This window comes from Kluyveromyces marxianus, chromosome 5, assembly GCF_001417885.1.
Source record: "Kluyveromyces marxianus DMKU3-1042 DNA, complete genome, chromosome 5".
NCBI lineage: Eukaryota > Fungi > Ascomycota > Saccharomycetes > Saccharomycetales > Saccharomycetaceae > Kluyveromyces > Kluyveromyces marxianus.
The window spans coordinates 923,271-945,239 of NC_036029.1; the positions used below are offsets into that span (position 1 = coordinate 923,271).

The 21,969-nt window shown below is 40.9% G+C and overlaps 10 protein-coding genes across 10 annotated transcripts; 6 read left to right on the forward strand and 4 right to left on the reverse strand.

The window, feature by feature from the left end:
- Positions 1-7: 7 nt before the first annotated feature.
- Positions 8-2,701, reverse strand: MRD1 (RNA-binding ribosome biosynthesis protein MRD1; the record flags this gene model as incomplete). Its single annotated transcript, XM_022820424.1, has 1 exon — positions 8-2,701. One exon carries the CDS (start codon positions 2,699-2,701, stop codon positions 8-10), a length of 2,694 nt encoding a protein of 897 aa, XP_022676889.1.
- Positions 2,702-3,688: 987 nt separating this feature from the next.
- VAS1 (valine--tRNA ligase) lies at positions 3,689-6,994 on the forward strand (the record flags this gene model as incomplete). Its single annotated transcript, XM_022820425.1, has 1 exon — positions 3,689-6,994. The coding sequence occupies one exon, from the start codon at positions 3,689-3,691 to the stop codon at positions 6,992-6,994; it is 3,306 nt and encodes a 1,101-aa protein (XP_022676890.1).
- A 135-nt stretch (positions 6,995-7,129) lies between these two features.
- RRP46 (exosome non-catalytic core subunit RRP46) lies at positions 7,130-7,807 on the reverse strand (the record flags this gene model as incomplete). The annotated part of the gene is made up of 1 exon (XM_022820426.1): positions 7,130-7,807. One exon carries the CDS (start codon positions 7,805-7,807, stop codon positions 7,130-7,132), a length of 678 nt encoding a protein of 225 aa, XP_022676891.1.
- Positions 7,808-8,160: 353 nt separating this feature from the next.
- TPC1 (thiamine transporter TPC1) lies at positions 8,161-9,108 on the forward strand (the record flags this gene model as incomplete). Its single annotated transcript, XM_022820427.1, has 1 exon — positions 8,161-9,108. The coding sequence occupies one exon, from the start codon at positions 8,161-8,163 to the stop codon at positions 9,106-9,108; it is 948 nt and encodes a 315-aa protein (XP_022676892.1).
- Positions 9,109-9,551: 443 nt separating this feature from the next.
- PIS1 (CDP-diacylglycerol--inositol 3-phosphatidyltransferase) lies at positions 9,552-10,259 on the forward strand (the record flags this gene model as incomplete). The annotated part of the gene is made up of 1 exon (XM_022820428.1): positions 9,552-10,259. The coding sequence occupies one exon, from the start codon at positions 9,552-9,554 to the stop codon at positions 10,257-10,259; it is 708 nt and encodes a 235-aa protein (XP_022676893.1).
- A 331-nt stretch (positions 10,260-10,590) lies between these two features.
- On the forward strand, positions 10,591-11,574 carry ALE2 (Ale2p; the record flags this gene model as incomplete). Its single annotated transcript, XM_022820430.1, has 1 exon — positions 10,591-11,574. One exon carries the CDS (start codon positions 10,591-10,593, stop codon positions 11,572-11,574), a length of 984 nt encoding a protein of 327 aa, XP_022676894.1.
- Positions 11,575-12,017: 443 nt separating this feature from the next.
- RGC1 (protein ASK10) lies at positions 12,018-15,212 on the forward strand (the record flags this gene model as incomplete). The annotated part of the gene is made up of 1 exon (XM_022820431.1): positions 12,018-15,212. One exon carries the CDS (start codon positions 12,018-12,020, stop codon positions 15,210-15,212), a length of 3,195 nt encoding a protein of 1,064 aa, XP_022676895.1.
- A 169-nt stretch (positions 15,213-15,381) lies between these two features.
- KLMA_50437 (flavin reductase like domain-containing protein) lies at positions 15,382-16,068 on the reverse strand (the record flags this gene model as incomplete). The annotated part of the gene is made up of 1 exon (XM_022820432.1): positions 15,382-16,068. One exon carries the CDS (start codon positions 16,066-16,068, stop codon positions 15,382-15,384), a length of 687 nt encoding a protein of 228 aa, XP_022676896.1.
- Positions 16,069-16,292: 224 nt separating this feature from the next.
- On the forward strand, positions 16,293-17,138 carry RRG8 (Rrg8p; the record flags this gene model as incomplete). Its single annotated transcript, XM_022820433.1, has 1 exon — positions 16,293-17,138. The coding sequence occupies one exon, from the start codon at positions 16,293-16,295 to the stop codon at positions 17,136-17,138; it is 846 nt and encodes a 281-aa protein (XP_022676897.1).
- A 31-nt stretch (positions 17,139-17,169) lies between these two features.
- On the reverse strand, positions 17,170-21,942 carry ESP1 (separase; the record flags this gene model as incomplete). The annotated part of the gene is made up of 1 exon (XM_022820434.1): positions 17,170-21,942. One exon carries the CDS (start codon positions 21,940-21,942, stop codon positions 17,170-17,172), a length of 4,773 nt encoding a protein of 1,590 aa, XP_022676898.1.
- Positions 21,943-21,969: the final 27 nt, after the last annotated feature.

Below are 21,969 nucleotides of genomic sequence, written 5' to 3' on the forward strand. Positions count from 1 at the left end.
ACTAACTTCACCCTTGCAAACCGTCGTTTTCGTCCAACTCGTCAAGGTCGAGCTTACGCTTGCCTGCGTTTCTCATAGATGCAATCTTGGTGGTGTTGACTTGTTTCTTGACCTTTCTGGTCATCTTTTCGATCTGTTGCTCAACATCTTCTGGGTCTTGTTCAACGAATTCCATGACTAGTCTACGTCCTAACAAATGGACACCTTGCAATTGGTCCATGGCATTTTCGGCTTCCTTGGGCAAGAGGAACTCGACAAACGCGAAACCACGAGCTGACTTGTCGAACTTCTTTGGAACCCTGACGGATTTTAGTTGACCAAAAGAGCTGAATAGTTCGAACACGTCCTTCCTGGTAGCTTCGAATGGCAAGTTCTTGACGATGATCTTGCCCTGGTTCTTCTTCTTGTTCATCTTCTTCTTGTCCGACGTGGAAGCAGAAGATGTGCCTTGTCTGTGCGATAGCTTGAGCTGTAGCCTGTGGCCGTCCACTACCATGCCGTCCACGGCATTGATAACTGCCACAGCTTGTTCCTTTGTCTTGAATTCCGCGAACCCGAAACCCATCGAAAGGGTTTTGCCGTCATGCTTTGGATCCGGCTTTGTCTTCACTTGAGCAACCACGAAACCGCTAAATGGCTTGAACTTCTCCGTTAGCTGTTGCGATGTGGTCGAGAAGTTCAAGTTCTTGATGAATATCGATACGGTTGGGCCCACAGGGACATCATCATCATCATCATCTACTTGTTCACCACCCGCAGCGGCAGAGCCCTCAACGTTACCCTTGGATTCGAGTAGATCAGCACTAGAAATCTTGGCTTCCTTAGCGTTTATCTCCTCAGTAGCATCACCGTCCACTAGCTCATCACCTTGTGCATCTCTGGTGAAACAGTTTGCTGGACCTTTCTCAAGGTATATGATACCATCTTTGAAACGCTTGTACGAAATCTTGCTGAATGCAGCTCTTGCACTTGGAACGTCTCTAAATTGTAGAATGGCAATGGTACCAGCTGGAGGCATCAAAAGTCTTTGCAACTTACCAAATGGAAGGAACAACTCTGCAAGTTCCTCTCTGGTGGTCCCATATGGGAAGTTCTTGACAAGTATTACACGGTCATCACGCTCACCGCTCTTCAATTGACCAAATTTGGCAATATCAACACCTCTAGCCTCAAAGAACTTCCGTACGTCACCAATCACCGACGCTTCAGCCAAGGCCTGCTTAACAGCAGAGGAAGAGTTCTCAGCATCTATCAAGTCGGCCTTCTTCATCCCCAACTTATCAGCAACACTGCTCAAAACAGCGTCTTGGTTCATATACAACGAATTCCATGAGAAAGTCTGCTGCGCACTGTTAGCCTTACGCTTCAATTCTCTTTGCTTCTTCAAGGGCAAGTTCTTCAAGTCAAACTCATCCAACTTGTGGGACTTCTTAGCATCTGCAGGTAGGATATGTAAAAGTCTACCTTGGAAAATTTGTTTATCAAGTTCAACGTATGCAGTCGCAGCGTCGTCGGGCTTCTTGAATAGTATATATGCAAAACCTTTAGACTGACCCGTTCTTGTATCCACAGCGATGTGCACTTCTTCTAGTTCTCCGTATGGGGAGAAGAGTTTCCTAAAGTCATCTTCTGTTGCTGTGTATAGAATATTTCTCAAGAATAGACGGCCTGTTTCCCTAATCTTTTTTAGAGCTCTTTCCTCCTCAGATTCTTGAGGTTCCTCAGGTTCTTGGGCGGCCTCTTGGGCGGCCTCTTCTCTTTGTCCTTGTCCTTGTTCTTCTTGGGATACTTTCCCATCCTCTGCTTTACTTTCCGGTGTTTCCGCACCATCCTTAATTCTCACTCTACGGTTCTTTAACCAGTCTAAATCAGAAACTGTTTCGTCCTTTGCAATATCATCAGCCGGAACAAAAGAATCAAGACTCATCATCTTCGATTCACTGTCATCTTCTTCGTTGTTGTTGCTCTTGCCATTTTTGTTTAGTTCCACATATTCATCGTCACTTTCATTTCCTGGTATCTTAAACATATCCACATCTTCATCGGCAGTACCTGATCCCGTCTTCAAGGCTAACGCTTGCGAAAGCAATGGGTTGGAGGAAGCTCCTTCGTCATCCGCATTTTCAGTTCCAACATCTTTATCTTCACCAAGTTTTTCTTGCTCTTGTTGTTGCTCTTCTAGAGATTTTGAAGACTGAACCGTTTCCCAAGACGTCACTTGGCTGGAAGGTTTCATTGTCTCAATGAACTCTTGCAACTGTTTGTTCTTGGCAATTTCCGCATCGATATCGTGCTTTTTGTTGCTTTCAGGCTTGGATTTCTTATTCTTTTCCTGTTTTTCACCCAACAACATCTCTTCTCTCTCTCTAAGTCTTTTCAAAGCCTCCCTACGCTTCTCACGCATTGGCTGAGGAACCCTTGGGTCCGCAAAACTCTTGGCCATAGACACCTCAATCTTGGATGTATCGACAAACGTGCCGTTGAAAAAATTCACACAGTCAAATGCGTCCTCTTCATCACGGAAACCAATGAACGCAAACCTTCTGGACTCATTGTCCCTATTCTTCATCAACTTGACATCACTGAGATACTGCTTAACATCACTGCTTTGGTGCTTATCTCTCAATCTTTTCTCGATCAAGTCCCTTAACCGATCCTCTTTCAAGTATTTAGGTAATCCTTTCACAATAACACGAGACATTTTTGGGATATCTGGGGTTTGCTTGTGAGTACCTACCTGTTCTGATGCTATCTATTCCTGTCTTTGTCTTTTCATAAAACTATTGATTAATTAACATGCAAGTAGCACAGATGCGATGAGCATGCCTGCGATGAGCTTTAAAATTTTAATACTGGTTCTGGTTTACTTTTTTTTTTTTTTTTTTTTTTTTCTTTCCTTTCCTTCGATGAAAATAGAAAAAAAAAGAAAAAAAGAAAAGGGAAAATAGTTCTATTAGAATAGCATATCACGTGACACAATTAGTTTCTTCAAAAACCATTGTAGGTTTCTTCTGGCCCTCCATCGCCTCCTCAATCTAACATTTAGAACGCAAAAATAATCGACATTACAGCGATCATCATTGGTTTGTTACACACAGTGCTGATGTTTCTTAACCCTTTTTTTGCTCCCTATCTGCTCCTTATAATCACAGAAGAACTTTGTTTTCTAAACAAACCCTGCCCTTATATACTTTTTTTTCCCAACTAAATAGCCGCCCAGTAGGGCGGCTATTTCAAAAATTCAAGAGGAAAATATGCAATTTATCATCATACACGGAAAATTAAAAGCACATGTGATAATCACGTGGTACAGATCAAGGAAATTACGCCTTTTCTACCACACGGAACCTCATCTGGAAGCCTTAAGACCCGTTCAAAAGCGCGAAACGGGCCCAGACTTACTTCTAAATGGTACCAATCCAGCAAAACTCAATAACTGAATCTATAATAGGAGCAAAATAGACTTCCAGAGGTCTCCCTTTCCAAGTGTTGCCATATCTTCACCATATGATATGACTCTTGGACAAAAAAATTTTCCAATATGAATTAGAAGAAGGTTTGGAGGTTTTTGATGCAATGTAACAGACACAGGCGGACGTATAATGCAATGGATATAGACGGGTTAGCAATTACATTTCATGGGTATATGTATATAATTAAATAAGTTTAGGACAATTTTGTTCTGTTAATGTTGAAGTGTTTTTCTGTAAGTAGTTTTAACTTACTGAGGAACCAGTTGCTTAATTCGCAGTTGCACAAGAGCAGTTATTGTTACTTTCGGAATATGAGTACAGAGTCCAAGCAGGGAGCCGGTGAGGCTGGTCCAGCATTGCCTCAGGTTGATGAAAAGACCGGAGAAATTATCATCAATCCTTTGAAGGAAGATGGTACCCCAAAGAGTGCTAAGGAGATTGAGAAGGAAAGGAAGAAGGCTGAAAAGTTGTTGAAGTTTGCAGCCAAGCAAGCCAAGCAAGCACAGAACCAGGCAGGTAAGGCTAAGAATGCTGCTAAGAAGGAAAAGAAGAAGAAGGAAGCTGAGCCAGTTCCAGAATTCGTGGACAAGACTGTTCCAGGTGAGAAGAAGGTTTTGGTTTCTTTGGACGATCCAGCTTTGAAGGCTTACAACCCAGCCAATGTTGAATCTTCGTGGTACGACTGGTGGACTAAGTCTGGGTTCTTCGAACCTGAGTTTACTGCCGATGGTAAGATCAAGCCAGAAGGTCTATTCACTATTCCTGCACCACCACCAAACGTTACTGGTTCTTTGCACATTGGGCACGCTTTGACCATTGCTATCCAAGATTCCTTGGCTAGATACAACCGTATGAAGGGTAAGACCGTTTTATTCTTGCCTGGTTTTGACCACGCCGGTATTGCTACTCAATCCGTTGTCGAAAAGCAAATATGGGCCACTGAGAAGAAGACCAGACACGATTACGGTAGAGAAGAATTCGTTTCTAAGGTTTGGGAATGGAAGGAGGAGTACCACAGCAAGATTAAGAACCAAGTTAAGAAGCTAGGTGCTTCTTATGACTGGAGCCGCGAAGCCTTCACCTTGGATCCAAAGCTTTCTAAGGCTGTCATGGAAGCATTTGTCAGATTACACGAAGAAGGTATCATTTACCGTGCTTCCCGTTTAGTTAACTGGTCTGTTAAGCTAAATACTGCCATTTCCAACTTGGAAGTGGAGAACAAGGAAGTCAAGGCTAGAACTCAATTGTCTGTTCCAGGCTATGATGAAAAGGTCGAATTCGGTGTTTTGACCTCTTTTGCATACCCAGTCGTTGGCTCTGATGAAAAGTTGATCGTGGCCACCACCCGTCCAGAAACCATCTTTGGTGACACTGCTGTCGCCGTTCATCCAGATGATGCTCGTTACAAGCACTTGCACGGTAAGTTTGTTCAACATCCATTCTTGGACCGTAAGTTACCAATTGTTTGCGATAGTGAAGCAGTTGATATGGAATTCGGTACTGGTGCTGTCAAGATCACTCCAGGTCACGACCAAAACGATTACAACACTGGTAAGCGTCATGACTTAGAAATCATCAACATTTTGACCGACGATGGTTTGTTGAATGAAAACTGTGGTCCTGAATGGGAAGGTGTCAAGAGATTCGACGCCAGAAAGATGGTCATCGAACAATTGAAGCAAAAGGGTCTATTTATTGGTCAAGAAGATAATGAAATGACCATTCCAACATGTTCCAGATCTGGTGATATCATCGAACCTCTATTGAAGCCACAATGGTGGGTTTCCCAAAAGGAAATGGCCAAGGAGGCTATCAAGGCTGTTAGAGAAGGTCAAATTACGATTACTCCAAAGTCCTCGGAAGCTGAATACTTCCACTGGTTAGAGAACATTCAAGATTGGTGTATCTCCAGACAACTATGGTGGGGTCACCGTTGTCCTGTTTACTTCGTTAACATTGAAGGTGAAGACAACGATCGTAACGATGATGCCTACTGGGTTGCTGGTAGAGACTTGAAGGAAGCTGAAGCTAAGGCTGCTGCTAAGTTCGCTGGAAAGAAGTACACCCTAGAACAAGATGAAGATGTCTTAGACACTTGGTTCTCTTCTGGTTTGTACCCATTCTCTACTCTAGGCTGGCCAGATAAGACCCCAGATATGGAACAATTCTACCCAGCTTCCATGTTGGAAACCGGTTGGGATATTCTATTCTTCTGGGTTGCTAGAATGATCTTGTTAGGTATTAAGCTAACTGGTCAAGTTCCATTCAAGGAAGTGTTCTGTCACTCTTTGGTCCGTGATGCTCAAGGTCGTAAGATGTCGAAGTCTTTGGGTAACGTCGTTGATCCATTGGATGTTATTAGCGGTATCAAGTTGGATGATCTACATGCTAAGTTGTTAGTTGGTAACTTGGATCCAAGAGAAGTTGAAAAGGCCAAGGCCGGTCAAAAGGAATCCTATCCAAATGGTATTCCACAATGTGGTACTGATGCCTTGAGATTTGCTCTATGTGCTTACACAACTGGTGGTCGTGATATTAACTTGGATATTCTTCGTGTCGAAGGTTACAGAAAATTCTGTAACAAGATCTACCAAGCTACTAAGTTTGCATTGATGAGATTAGGTGATGATTACCAACCACCTGCATCTGAAAAGTTGTCTGGAAATGAATCCTTGGTTGAAAAATGGATCTTGAACGAATTGACCAAGACTGCCAAGACCGTTAACGAAGCTTTCGAAAAGCGTGACTTCTTGAACTCTACTACCGCCATTTACGAATTCTGGTACTTGATTTGTGATGTTTACATTGAAAACTCCAAGTACTTGATTCAAGAAGGTACCCCAGTTCAACAAAAGTCTGCTAAGGACACTCTTTACATCTTGATTGACAACGCATTGAAGTTAATTCACCCATTCATGCCATTCATCTCCGAAGAAATGTGGCAACACTTGCCAAGATACGCATCTGAAAAGACTGAAAGTATCGTCAAGGCCTCATACCCAGTCTTCAAGGAAGAATTCTCTAATGAAACTGCTGCTAAGGAGTACGAATTGATTTTGAACATCACTAAGGAAGCTCGTTCCCTATTGGCTCAATACAACATCCTAAAGAACGGTAAGGTGTTTGTTGAATCCAGCAACGAATCTTTCTTCACAACCGTCGACTCTCAAAAGGACTCCATTGTCTCTTTGATTAAGGCCATTGATGAAGTTGCCGTTGTCAAATCTAGTTCTGAAATTCCAGAAGGTTGCGTCCTACAATCAGTAAACCCAGAAGTTAACGTCCACGTTCTTGTGAAGGGTCATGTTGACATCGATGCTGAAATCGCCAAGGTCCAAAAGAAGTTGGAAAAGACCTTGAAGTCCAAGGCAGGTATTGAAAAGATTGTCAACACTGCTGATTACGAAACGAAGGCTAACGACCAAGTAAAGCAATTCAACAAAGAAAGATTGGAGCATGCTGCTGCTGAAATTGATACCTTGGAAGCAACCATTGCTAACTTGGAGAGATTAAAGCTATGAGCTTACTATTACCATTATTAATATTATAATAGTTTATATATATATAATACTATACAAATATAGAGAAAATAAAGAATGAAACAAAATCATTTATCAAACAAAATGTTAAGCGTCACTCCACGACGTTCTATATTCCTATCCTTTCCAAATGAAATCTCTGGCAACTTTCTCCTTGGCTGTTTGCCTCATTTCCGTGTATAACCTGATGCATTCCTTTTCGCCCGCCTCAAGGACTTGGAACAATTGGGTCTCACTAAAGCTCCCTACACTGTCCAAAAGCAACACATTTCTGACTTCCACGTTTTTCTCAACATCAGTACCCAGTTCCAGACAGCACACATGTACAGATTCGCATTGCTCCAGTTGCTCAAAGCTAGGATTTACTATTATTTGCCCGTTTTCACGTAAAATTCCGAGACTGGTACCGCATCCCATACTGAGCATAGGTACACCAGCATCTATCAAAGCTAGTATAGCAGCATTCACACAAACACTCACCTCCTTCACTGTGTATTCAACACGCTCTCCGGCTTCTAACACTTGGAAACATATCTGTACCAACTGACGAGGATGCAAGTATCTAGCAAGAACAGGAGTTAGCACGGCACGTACTTGATCTTCAACTAGCTTTTCACGAGTACTCTGTACACCCTCAGCTGGCTTTACAATAATCTCCAATGACAGCTGGGTGGGAAGTTCTTGTCTAGCCTTAGGCTCGATAGGGCCCGAGACAGAGCATATTACTTTAGTTCCATTGCTGAGAACTGTTGAAGAACCATCAACATGGCTCAAGACTTGGGTCGAAGCTTGCATATGATTTGGGTACAGTATTCCACCTCTATAGGACTATACGAAGCTTAATGGAACGTGCAAGATGTTCCTGCTTTTGTCTTTCAATTTGCCATTTTTACATGTGGTTTAAGTATCGATGAGATGCGATGAGCCTGAAATTTTTCATATCAACCCTACCTACCTCATATTACTTACTATCAAGGATAAGGTAAAAACGAAGAAAGTGAAAGAAGGTGTTAATTGATGAGGTCAAGGTGACTACTTGGGCCTTTCAGCATTTGCATCACGACTCTAATGCTACTGAAGAGTAAAATTGATAGCTTTTAATTGGTAAATTTTTGCTCAAAGTAAGCGTTTTATTTTTCTAGGAAACCATGAGTAATAATTCGAACGGCAAAGACCATTTGCGGAAAGGCCAGAAGGTAGCATGGTACGATTCTATGATAGCTGGCTCTGTTTCTGGGGTTGTAGCGCGAGTGGCAACCGCTCCGATGGATACGGTCAAGATTCGGTACCAATTGCAGCCGCTACACGAGACAAAGTACCAAGGGCTAATATCAACGGTGCGCACAATAGTGAAAGAGGAGGGAGTACGAGCGCTATGGAAAGGCAATGTACCAGCGACTGCTATGTATGTGATATACGGGGCCGTGCAATTCGGATCTTACACAGGCTTCAACAACATTGTGTCCAAGAGGTGGCCAGACACACTTTCACAGCACGTCCAAAGTCTTGTTGTCGGAGCCCTAGCCGGAGTAACCAGCTCGGGGGCATCTTACCCATTGGATTTACTCCGAACAAGGCTAGTCGCAGACAGAAATATCACAGGTACCCGCTTGATCGAAGTCTGTAGAGAAACAATGCAAACCGAGGGATTACGAGGCTTCTTCACAGGTATCTCCACGGCAATGACCACTGTTACTTTGTCCACAGCCACCATGTTTCTGACATACGAGTCTGTGAACATCCTATGCGAAAAACACGAGTCCCAACCCTGGTCCCAACCGCTCCGTGCGTCTTCCGGAATGATAGCAGGACTGGTTTCAAAGACCATCGTATTCCCAATCGACACTCTCCGTCGCCGCATGCAGATAATGAACTCAAAACGAACATCCAGCTTCACCGAACTCCCACAGGTGTACGAAAACTACCGCTACAAATCATCAATCTCCATAGTGCTTGACATACTCAAACGCGAGGGTCCCGTAGCGCTTTACAAAGGGCTCACCGTTGGCCTTTTGAAGTCTGTTCCAACCACGGCCATCAGTCTTTTCGTATACGAGAAGTGCATGGTCCTATTAGAGGAGGTATCCACTGCATAGTAAAATAACATATAGAGCACACCTGTATTGATGTATATAGAACACACATATATTCATACCCATATTCCACATTCATATAACTGACACCAGGGCCCGAGAGAAGCAAACAGCTAGCCTGTCACTTCAACAAATCACGTGACACATACAAACCACGTGATCTCCCGGATGAAAATAGTTTCCGATTCCACGAATTTGAGATGAGCGATCTGGTATAGTAAAAGTAAACCATGAAACCGTTGGTGAGATATAGAGAGATGGAGAGAGAAAAAAAGTTGTAGAGACAGCCGAACGCCAGCTCTAGATCATTAGTGCAAGCCTCTGGGACGATTAGATAGTGAAATATTGGATCAAAGCTAGATTAGTGCCTGGGAAATTTTTGATATTTTGAGAGATATAGAAAAGCTATTCAGGAATAGAGGATATAGAGTAAAAGAAAGAAAGAAATGAGCAAATCAGAAGCAGGATCTAAGGAGGCGAAGGTGAATGCTAAGGATGTTTTATGGTATATACCCAACCAGATCGGGTATTTGCGTGTTGTGACGATGATTTTGTCGTTGTTTTTGATGGCGAAGCACCCATTATGGACGATGTGGGTTTATGGAGTGTCGTGTTTGTTGGATGCTCTTGACGGTACGATGGCTCGTAAGTACGGGCAGACGAGTTCATTTGGCGCTGTTTTGGATATGGTGACGGATAGATCCACTACGACTGCGTTGATCTGTTTCTTGTGCGTTGCATATCCTGCATGGTCCCCTATCTTCCAGCTTCTTGTTGCGTTGGACATTTCGAGCCATTACATCCACATGTATGCGACTTTGAGCACTGGATCGCAGTCGCACAAGGCGATCGAGAAGGAGCAATGGCTCCTCAATTTGTACTACACGAAGCGTAAAGTACTTTTCTCGATCTGTGCGTTGAACGAGATGTTCTACATGGGCTTGTACATCATGGCATTTCCTCAGTTCAGATCGTACGCAGTTCCTGTTCTAGGGCAAGTGCACATCGGTGGTGTCATTGCCCTTGTATGTTTGCCCGGCTATATCTTCAAGCAGATCGCCAACGTCGTGCAATTGAACCGTGCTGCCTTGATGTTGGCGAACAAAGACGCTGCCGAAGCTACGGAGAGAAGATTGAAGCAGAAGCACAATTGATTATTATGGTACGACCAACAGACGTATGTAGAGTAGAATAGACCAAGTATTAGCAGCAAGTTGCCCCAGATACACATCCAAAAGGGCCTCCTGCTCTGTTTTAAACTAAACTACTTACTTAAAGATTACAACTCTCACGTCACGTGATCTTCACTGTAACCATGCTGTTTCGAGATCTGGAAAGATTTCACGATTGTGCGTTGTTTAATAGAAGAACATACACTACACACACACACACATATATATATATATATCGGCATACGCATCATCTACATACCCAGTGTCAGTACCAGTACTACTAGTGCTCTGCTACATATTGTGCTGAAAAAAAATGGAGGACGTTTCACGCTCAGTGCTCTCGCAATACTTGCCAGAATGCATCTGTAACAACATGGACGCTTTTATCAGAACCGTGATGACTCTGCCAGCACACCCTCATTTGAGTCAGCATGTAGTTCCATTCCTGGAATCGAACAAATGGATCACTTCTCCTTCGATCTTATCGCATTTGCACACGGTTTTGTACATTGCTTTCGGATACCACCTACTTTTCCTGGTGTCCATGTGGTTCATCTTCCCTCCAATTGCCGGATACAGGCTCTCCTGGAACACCAAGGACGCTAACCGTAACAAAAGAGAGCTTGTCATCCAAAGTTCCTTGCGTCTGGTCAGCTGGATCCAGTCGTTGATCGTTCTATACCTCAGTTTCGAGGCCATCTTGTACAACAACAGTGTCCACCCACAATCGAACTCGTACGACCGGATTTTCCGCAGCGACCCATACAACGTCCAGGTGTGTGTCTTTGCCATCGGGTATTTCCTATGGGACATCTACATCTCCCTAGTGTACTCCACCATGCCATTCGTCCTGCACGGCGTCGTTTCCACCGTCGTCTACACCATCGGTCTCAAGCCATACATCAACTACTACGCAGGAATCTTCCTCATGTTCGAACTCTCAAACCCATTCCTCAACTTCAGATGGCTGGGTATCAAGTACATGCCACAGCTCACCAATGACCCCGCCTCCCGCACCCTTGCAGCCAAAATCTGCAACGTCGTACAGCTCGTCAACAACATCATCCTCATCGTTGTTTTCTTCGCTGCAAGAATCTGCTGGGGCTTCTACCAGTTTTTCAGACTATGCAAAGACTTCTACGCTGTCAGAAACGACCCACACTTCCTCCCACTCGATACCTCCATCATCGTGGTCGGAAACCTCTCGCTCGACGTTTTGAACCTCATCTGGATGTCGTCAATGCTCGCTGTCGCTGCAAGAATCATCAAGAAAGGTGGGAAAGTTCAAGACAAATGATCCGTTTATAGACAACTATATACTTACTACCTTTACTCTCTACCTCCATCCCTCCCCGCCTCTCTCTTAAATCTGGTACTAGACAGGGCTTCGGGGACTACTCGAGATCGACGGCTTCTATCTTTAAATCCCTTTCTTTGTGTAGCTAGCAGAGCAAATAACACTGTAAAAGAAACAATGCAAGCTTTGTATTTCTGCAACATGATTATTTAAACCTTAAAAACAACTGCTGATCATTCGAAAGAAGACCCTTTAAACGGGATTATAAAAGAAAAAGAGATCAAAGTAAAAGTTTAGAGAAGGTGAAAGAGTTTTATTTCAGTGTCAAGAACGTGTAAGATACGTGTTAAAGAAATTCTGCCAGCTTTGGAGTGCGTTTAAGTACCAGGAATCATCGAAATATTCAGGTGGATAAGAATAGGAATAATCGGTGTTTGGAAAACATGGATAATCGGGGCCAAGAAGGTCAGATAGGCTCAGAAGCAGGCCAACAAGAGGGGTATCAGGAGCAAGCTGAATGGGAGGAGTGCTCTGTTCCGGAAACCTGGTCTATAGACTCGGGTGATTCGAACTACTTGTTGGATTTGGCCGATGAGACGGAGTATGAAGATATCTTACCCAAGACTCATTTCAATTCGCCATATTATATCAACGTTCCGACGCCCAAACACTCCACCCTATCTGGGCAAGCAGGGGGTAGCAGTGTTGGTGTTTCTCCAGCAGCTGGAGTGAACGCTAGCGATGGTCTGGACCTGTATGATGATGGAACAGCATCATTTGTAAGGGAGTATCCTACCGATATTTTAGCCGATCGGTTTCATAAGTGGCGGAAGATATTGAAAGGGCTAGTTGTATACTTGAGGGAGGTTGCCTACTCGCAGGAGCAGTATGCCCGGATCAACTATTCGTTGAAGAATGCTGTCAAATTCTCGTTCTTGAGCGACTTGGACGAGAATACGAGCAAGGTGTTTGATCCATTGACTAAGAATATGCCGCAGAAGAAACCGCAACCAAGTCCCGCAATGAAGTCTCCAAGGGAGGAGAAGCCGGACCCCTTCGCGTCTGCTAGTAACTTTAGTGCGTCTACGGCCACGTTCAACACGTCATCGCTTGATCTTGGACAGGAGTTGCAGTTGGAACCACATGAGGGATGTTCTGGTTCTGGTTTTATGAGTTTTGGATCCGGATCAATACAAGATATCCAGGTTATCTTGAAGAAATACCATCTGTCTATGTCTAGCCAGCAAATAAAGTCCAGTAAAGAGATTACTCAGCAGATCATACCTAAGTTGGAGGATCTTCGCAAGGATTTGAATCATAAGATCAAAGAAATTAAGGAACTCAACGCAGACTTCAAGACTAATATTCAAGAGCACGTTGCACTAACCGGACAGCTCTTGCACAAATATATCGCGTCAGTGAACTTCTTGAACGACAGTGCGCAAAGATCGGACTTGATTAAGCTAAAGAAGAATCAAGCACTAAAACCGAAACACGACCCTTATTTGTTAAAATTGCAATTGGATTTGCAACTCAAGAGACAATTGCTTGAGGAGAACTACTTACAAGAGGCCTATATCAATTTGCAAACTTCGGGTATGGAATTGGAAAAGATTATCTTCTCAACAGTTCAAAAGACCCTCCAAAGATTTTCTTCTATTATCGATGCTAATGCCCGTGTGTCGATCAACAATCTGTGCAAAGAATTGCAAAAGGGGATTCTTTCCAAACCCCCCTGCGTTGAATGGGATAACTTTGTTACTCACCATCCCAGGTGCCTCTTACCTTGGAAATCCACAGAGCCTATCCCACAACCTAGAAAGTTGTCCGATATCAGGTACCCAAAGATGAAGTCTTCGATGGCGAAATGTATTAGGGCTGGATATTTGTTAAGAAAATCGAAGTATTTGAAGAGTTACAACAAGAGTTATTTCGTATTAACTTCAAACTATTTGCATGAATTTAAGTCATCTAATTTCTTCAAACTGACTCAGGACAATTCAGAGAAAGATGACCATGCTATCGTTCCCAGCTCGAATAATAAAAGCAGATCTATCGTTCCTTTGATGAGTATTTCTCTCAACGACTCGGAATTGATTGAAGAGCAAGATAAGTTTACTATAAATTGCAAATCCACGTACATCCAACAGGAAGAGCAGAAGGAGTCTTTTTCACAAGATATAAAGAAGATTACTAAATCCACCTCTACAATTTCAAAGTTTTTCAAGCAAGGTAGCAGTAAGCAAAGTAAGCTCCATCTCAGTCTGACACCCAACAACAGTTCTTTAAATGTGTCTGGTGGTGCTACTGGAAAGGGTGATAATGAAGATAACGTTAAGTCGTCAAGCATTACATTTAAAAGGCCTAATGACGTAGATGTCAAGGAATTCAAAAAATGGATAGCCAATTTGAAAGACCTCACTAGCTTCAGCAACACTGCCGCTAGATCGAAGTATATAGAGGAGAAGATTTTGAAGGCTCATAGTAAGGTTGCTGCTAGCAGCTCACTGAACTTGGCACAGAGCAGTAAAACGACATCTATGCATCTAAACAGCCAATCGACACCATCTCTTGCCCAAAGGCCAGAGTATATTCAAATTACCCCTTCATCTATGCAACTGAACATGAGATCGAAAGTTAATACCCCAGCCATAGATGACAATGGTAATTTGATATTTGCTTCAGAGAGACCCAGAGCAATGTTCAATAGTGAAAGCATGATGATGTCACAACCACAAATTCCATCTAATGATGCTTCTCCAAGCTCATTTGTCTCCAATGATAGCTATGCTGCTTCTAATAAACAAGGTCTGACAAGCCCACAGCAAGGTGGAATGAGCTATGCGATAACAAGCAATGGTATGACACCTGTGCATCAACCAAACCCTTCACAACAAGGACATCATTCTAGAAATGTAAGCGGAGGTGGTAGTTCTCTGGGACCCGGTTCGATGTTTAACACAGATTTCAAGTTTACACCAACTCAAAATGTGTCTTCAGGGCCAGTCACATCTGCTAGTAACAATTCAAGTGGTAGTGGAGGTGGATATTTCGCCATTCCAGTGCAAAATAATAGCCAAAACAATAGCCAAAACAATAGCCATAACAACAGTACTGCTGTTTCTCAGGCCTCAACACCAGGCACCCACTCTCCGATCCAAGGTTCAAATGTAAACTCAAACCAGGGATTAACTTCTAATGGTCCATACGGCCATACGAAATCACCTTCGGACGTCATTCCCAGAATTCATATCAATGAACTAGAGGCTCCTATGCCAGTAAAGGTAAGTCCGGTAAACTATCCCCCAGAGCCAAGAAACAACAGGAACGGGCCATATAATAACCTAAAGAAAAACTCAAGTGCAAGTAGTGTTCCTTCGATAAACTCCTTATACACTGCATCTCCTGTTCTGTCAAATCCAGCACACAATTCAAGCTCACCATCGCTACAGGCCGGAAAACCACAGACTCAACCTGTTAGAAGACATAAGAAGACGGTGTCATTCAATTCTTTGAACAGTTTGATGTTCTCTAAAAAAGCAGGTAATCCATCCAACAACCAATACTTGTCTGATGCTAAGATCAACGAAGATGATGACCCAGACGGCATTAACATACACGGTTCTCTGTATTCCTAAGCCCCAAACCAAGTATTATTTTGTTATGTTATAGATATAAAGTTAGTTATTTTATTATATACTAAAAGAATGAAGAATGTTTTATGTTATTTAAACCCTTTGAGTTTATTATATATACATAGCAGTTGGAAGGGCTTTTCATCAGACATTATTGGTAAAGTATGCGCAATTATTCTTTATTTCTCTTGATAGGATTTCCCACAGAATAAAAGTCTCTGTTGCAGTATAGTAGCCCACCGCTAACGGGATCATCTCCTTCGATCCCATCTTCTAAAGAGCGGTTAACAATGTCTTCTACCTTACCGACCCATATTTCATGATCACCTACGTTGAAATGCTTCAATCCCTGGCAAACTATCACTCTCTCCGCATTCTTCAGCAATGGTATTCTCAGATTAGTGCCTTCTATTTCGTAAGTATCATACTCCAACCCCTCGCTCAATCCGATAAATGGTTGTGTAGGAATTATCTCGTCATTATCAGCATGTCTCATGGCTCCTTTACTGAAATTGCGGGCCAGTTCAATTGATTGCGCATTAGGTTTCATCAAATGTAAAGCAAAATGGTTGAAGTCATGAAGGAAATCGGACGTAAATGACGGAAGTTGAAGATTAAACTGAACTAATGGCACTGGTTTCAGGGATAGGGATGTCACACTAGATAAAGTAACACCTCTAAACTTATCGTGACTACAATGGATCGGAACAGCTGTTGTAAGGATCATGGCTTGGTTGCAAATTCTGCCCATGGTCTCTCTGAACTTTTGCTTTGTTACTTCATTGATAGATATCTTACTTGTACTGTAACACCGCTTCGCAAAACTCTCATATATCAATCTAGCATTACATAGAATCATTTCGAGACACTCCAATTGAGCTCTAGCAGTTATCGGTAGTGCTTTTTTGTTCTATTTCTATATAACTGTTAATATTAGTCTTCAATTCCTAAAATGTCTAAAAAGTGATGAAGCTGTGTTAATGCGATGAGCTCTTGACACTTTCAAGGAAAGAAGAAGAGAAGAAAAGGGTTTTGTGGACGTGTACAGGTTTAGCAAGGCTGGACACTTGAATATATGAGGGTATGACTAAGGATTGGAAGCAATTTCTTGTTTCCCGTGGGAGGAAATTCACCAAGAAGAAGCTTGAAGCACCGAAAGTACAAAGTCCGTTATTGACCAATTTCCACCAGTGGGCAGGTAAAAAGAGGCTTTTTGAGTTTAACGATCCGGATGAAGTATCAAAAGTTCTGGGGAATGATTCATGGGGGGTGTCCAAGAATCTTTTTGCCAATATACTCGCATCTCCGATGAGAACTGATATGTCAAAAAGAATTAAACTACCTAGAGAGCTATTAATTCAAATCAAATTGGAACCTATAAAGAATGGTACAAATGAAGGGAAATTAGTAGCTCTACGCCCACAATTAGAAATATCGAAGAGTGGAAATAATTCATATATCTGTAATAGTCTACGTTTTCTTCAAGGTAAACGGGCATCATTGGGCCAATTAGTACCAAATTCAGTGCACTCTTCAAACACTTACACATTGAATATGAACGAGATATTAATGGACAAAAGGTTATTCACAGAGAAACACAAGCAAGATCTTTCAGAATGTATCACAACGCTATTAGAAAGTCTTTGTGAAAGAACAGATAAGGAAAATGTTCCAGTGACAGTAGAAGACTGGGACGTCATTTTAACTTATGACGAAAAGAGCAATAACGATATCGAACTAGTAAAACTCAAGCACTTGCCATCAGTGCCAACAGTGATTATTTTAAATCTTAAGCTACTTGATAATGATTCTATTGGAAGGTTGATAAATGATAGATTGAGGAACCACGATATTGGTGTGGTTCTAAAATTCCTCAAGGATGAACGTCTAATTAAATTGGTATATAGTTTGTTGAACTTCTCTAGATGAAAAGGTTAAGCAAAAATTAGAAACATTAATTTTATTTAGATCTCGTGAACTTCATTGGTAGTCCATACACTACCATCGCCGCTCCATTCAAATACTTCATGTTACACTGGGACCTTGATTGGGCTATTGCTTCGCTTACGTTTAAACTAGAGTGGCCTTTGATGCTCTTCTCGGTTTGGACAAGGCCAGTTTTCTCAAAAATGCCCATTGTTAGCTTATCGGTATCCTTGTCGGTGACATCCCAAAGATTTCCCACAACCATGGGCGATCCTCCAAGAAGATAAGAGTATACAGTCCCACTGCTTTCAAATGAACCGCAATATCTCAAATGAGCCGAAGAGCAACCAAATAGAAGACTGGGTGCTAAGCGTTGACACTTCCTCAAATTCTTTAACTTCACATATTGCTCGCCTCCACTATGCCCAATATACACAAAAAGATTTGATTTAGCCACTGCATTGTAGAACTCGTCCGATGACGGTGCCTTTCCGATATAGGCCTTCGATTCAGTTGTCTTTTCAGATAAAGCTTTGAAATCTGAGCCGAATGTCATCTCCGATCTATTCAAGTCATTTCCTGGATTCAATACGAAAGCTAGGTTTCTTGATATATCGATCTCCGGCTCTAATTCAGAATTTTTCGTTAACAATTGATCAAGAACTTCTAGAGAAGGGACTCTGCTTACAGAAAGGTCTTTCATAAAGTTCAATGATTCCCATGGTATGGAATGACATTTGTTACCCAATATCAAAAAGGTGTGATTTACAGTTTGTTGTCTCCCCTTTGCTATGATAGACGCATTATACTCTTCTAATAACTCTTCGAATTTGATATGTATTAAATTCACATCAATCTCATCATACGCATTTTCCTCCCCATGGAATAAAAGAGCATCAAATATAAAATATATCAAATCCTCCATCATACTAACAGCCTTCTCCGTTGGCTGATTTATGACATCCAGTAAAACAAACAACTCAATCAACATATCATCAATTTGAATGAAAGACGCGGATTGCCTTTGCAGTTTGCGAGATGGAAGCTGTGAGTATAAAATAGATTCAAAACCTTTTTTGAATACATTAAACTGCTCATCATCAATCGCCTGTGGATTGAATATTCCTTTAAAACCACAAAACCAAGAATCCTCAATTTTAGATAAAATAGCGCCAAGTCTAGTATCCAAGGAATATCTCTCGTCCCACCAGCCTTTCCTTTGTTCTTTTGTAGTAATAGCTGATGTAATGTCCGCAGATGTTGTCATATTATTCGATGTGATAATATCGTCAATTTCCTTTAATGCGCTATTAAAATCTAATACGTCTTCTCCGAGGTCCCTTGAATTGTGTCTGTTCAATGGTAACCTTAAATGAAGGTGTTTGTTACGAATTGTGTCAAACCTGGTTATTAGAAGATCCCCAGTGAGTTCGCATACATCTAACTCAACCACACTAAAAGAAAGATGTGACCATTTTTTTCCAAACTCAGAATGTATATTCTTCGATTGTGGTATTTCATGGTAATCCGATTTTATAGTATCAGGAATAAAAGTTTCATATATCTCTGTACCCATGTCAGAAAAAGATTTCTCATAGAAGAGAGATAATGATCTTGGGCGGTCTTTTAGCTCTAAATTTCTAATAAAGTAATCTTCTAACTTTGTTTTCGTGCTTATATTAAAGAAAATTGACAAAGTTAAAGAGTATAAGTTCGCCAATTCCCGCACCTCGTAACTTTTTAATGAAGTTGTGTCTGCATTTTGAATGAATCGTATCATCATCTGTAAATTATTCACAACATTTCCACGGTTAAAGGACTTGTTTGTTGAGGATTTCCCCCTGGGCGTTAAAGATGAAGGACGCGGAGAATCATTTAAACCTTTCAGGAAGTGGGGCGCTTTCAGACTTTTCGGATCTGATGTTACGTCTTCTGATAAGGTATTTTGTTGGTTACACGATGGTATAGTCATGACAGATTCGTGCATACTTTTAAAAAATGAATCAGCATTCAATTGTTTCTTTACTTTGTTGTAAAGGTCCTTTGCATTATTCATACATACTAGCGAATCGAAATCTCTGCGGTGATTATTGATCGTGTATGTTTGGCCGGTTTTCAATAGCCAATAATCGGTAATTTCAGATTTGCTAGCATCCTCCTCGAAAAATAATTCCATAGAGTTTACAAGTTTCTCATACTCTTTGTTCAAATACAAAAACTGACCTAAAGCATCTATATTAATGCTTCCATCAATTTGATCAAATACTGTGTTCAACTTTTTCAAGCATGTCTGTGCAGATTCGAATTCATCAATTAATTGGTAATAGGAATATAGACACGCGAACAAGTTAAAAGTGGTCGTTGGATTATCTAATGCCAATATAACCCTTTGGTATTCATTGGTAAAGAATGCACAATCTTTGAAAACCCCTGTATGGACGTATACGTTTATGATTCTTCTAAATATGTCATCAATCAACGCTATCACTTCAAATCTATAATTTGCAGACAAAACAGTCTCTTTTCCGATTAATAGTCTGCAAATTTTCAACGAGCGTTTCAATTCCTTTAAAGAAGCGTAAACATTCTTTTCATAAAATTGAATTTGAGATGCACAATGAGTTAGTTTAATGTTCAACATTAACACTTTCAGATAATCTGAGATGTTCATCTTGGATTTATTCTGGATATCGAATAACTGTGGTTTCGATGTCTTTAACACATCGTTTATTAGATTATTGAATAGTTTGGAATCCTTTTTCCATGATAGTATGGAAAGCACAGCACACAGTGGTACATAAATATCGTGAATGCTCATATCCTTCAATGAAGTTATCATTTCCTCCAAAGGATCGAAATATTGTTTAATTGTTGCAATTACTGATGAGTTGAGCTGTAATCCAATATAAGATTCTAATAACCAGAACTTGACACGGCCGGATATCCCATTGTATCTTGGTAAAGATAACAAGCTAAGACACAGTTTAGTGCTTAGTTTAAAGATCTTATTCTGGTGAAGATAAGGTATTAAGGTATCGAAAAATGTGATCTCTAAATCCGAAAGTTCTTCGTCTTTATTAAAGCTATTCTTTGGATTGATCCATTTCTCCAATACAATCTCAAATATTTTCCGTAAGTACAAACAGCTGTTTTTCTTCATCTCGTAATTCAAGCAATAAATCGATTTGATTAAAACCTCGTATTTTGCCAATGAATCCAAGGCGTTAACTTTGAAGTCAAGTTCAATGTTTTCCTCGTAATTATTCGTAAGGATAGCATTTAATGATCGGCAAAGTGGGGACCATTTAAATTCATTAGAAATATTTGAGCCTGAGTAGAGAAAGCATAAAATGGGCTCTGAAGAAAACCTGAATATTTCAAATTTCTCCAATTTCAACCTTCTAAAACAGTTAAACATATACTTCCTTGTAAGCGTCCATATACTATTTAAATCATCTTGTTGGAAGGTCATAAAAATATTGCAACAATAGGCGAAAATCGATTTTTGGGTGCTCTTATCCGAACAGCAACCAATCAATCTTTCAAATTTCTTGGAGTAGGATACGATATCGTTGGTCTTTAGATACAGTTTGTAGTTTGATACTGATGCCCGCTCCAAGAAGAAAAGTTTTTTCTTAATCACAAAGCAGTTATACATGACAGCAGAAACATTATCGCACCTCTTAAGGTCATTTGAAAGAAGGAAAATCTTGAATAGATATGTTAAGGTATAGAGTAACACATCTTCGTGTAGTTCTCTTATGGATTTATTCATAAATAGTATGATATTATCGCAAGTTCGTGTTGTTTCTTTGCTTAATGCTGGGTGATATAGTAGGGGTCGAAGTATAGTGTCTATGTTACCTTTCTGAAGTTTGGAGGATCGTAACTCCTTCGTAATGTCATCGAATAAGCGCTTATCCACAGATTGACCAGTTAAGTATTCTCTCAAATTTAAACTTTCCATATTTCTTCTCCTGCTTTTGGTAGCTTTCGTTAGGTAGTCATTGTAGTATTTGTTTAAGTAAATCACACAGTTACTTGAATTTTCTTTCCGAAGCAACTTTGGAATCTGTTTCTGGAAGGTCTCAAAGTCCATATTCTTTATGTAGGCTTCAAAGTCGAGTTCAAACTCGCTCATATATTGAATGAATTTGAGAGCGAATAACGGCTTGTATTGTGGTAAGAGAGTGAAGAAATTCAATATTAACTTAACTATGGCATTCGTCTTGATGTGAGAATCTCGGAGTAAATAATGAGAGTCGTGCGCAAAGAGTTCAAGTAAAGATTCCGCATATCTTTCTGTCGTATGTGTCTTTAGTATAAGTTGCATTGTGAGAATTTTGAGAGTTGCTAAGTAGTGTTCATTACTTGGTCCAAAATCGCTTAATAAAATATCGTGCAAATTATCTGCCTGTATCAAGTTGGTTTCATTATACAAGGTCAAAATTTGGTTACTCGCCTGCGTCAATTTACCAATATCCATCAAACGTATAATCCAGCTCATATGTTTTTTCGGAAGTTCCTTCAGTTTCTTCGATTGATGACGCCATATTAACTGGCGGTATAATTGTATAAAGCTATCATTAACATGAATGTAGTTCTCAAAATCTTGACTTTTATTATCCACAAGATCATATAACCTTTTCCAGTCAATTGCGTTGGAAGATTCAGTATTGTTCGCACCATTATACAGTCTAGAACTCTCTAAATGAACCTCAGAGACAGTTGAATTCTTTGTTGACGTGCTTAACAGCGGCCGTTTCACAGTGTTATTCGGCTTCATATCAATTAATACCCTCTTCATCACAGACAGAGTAGATATTTAAAACCG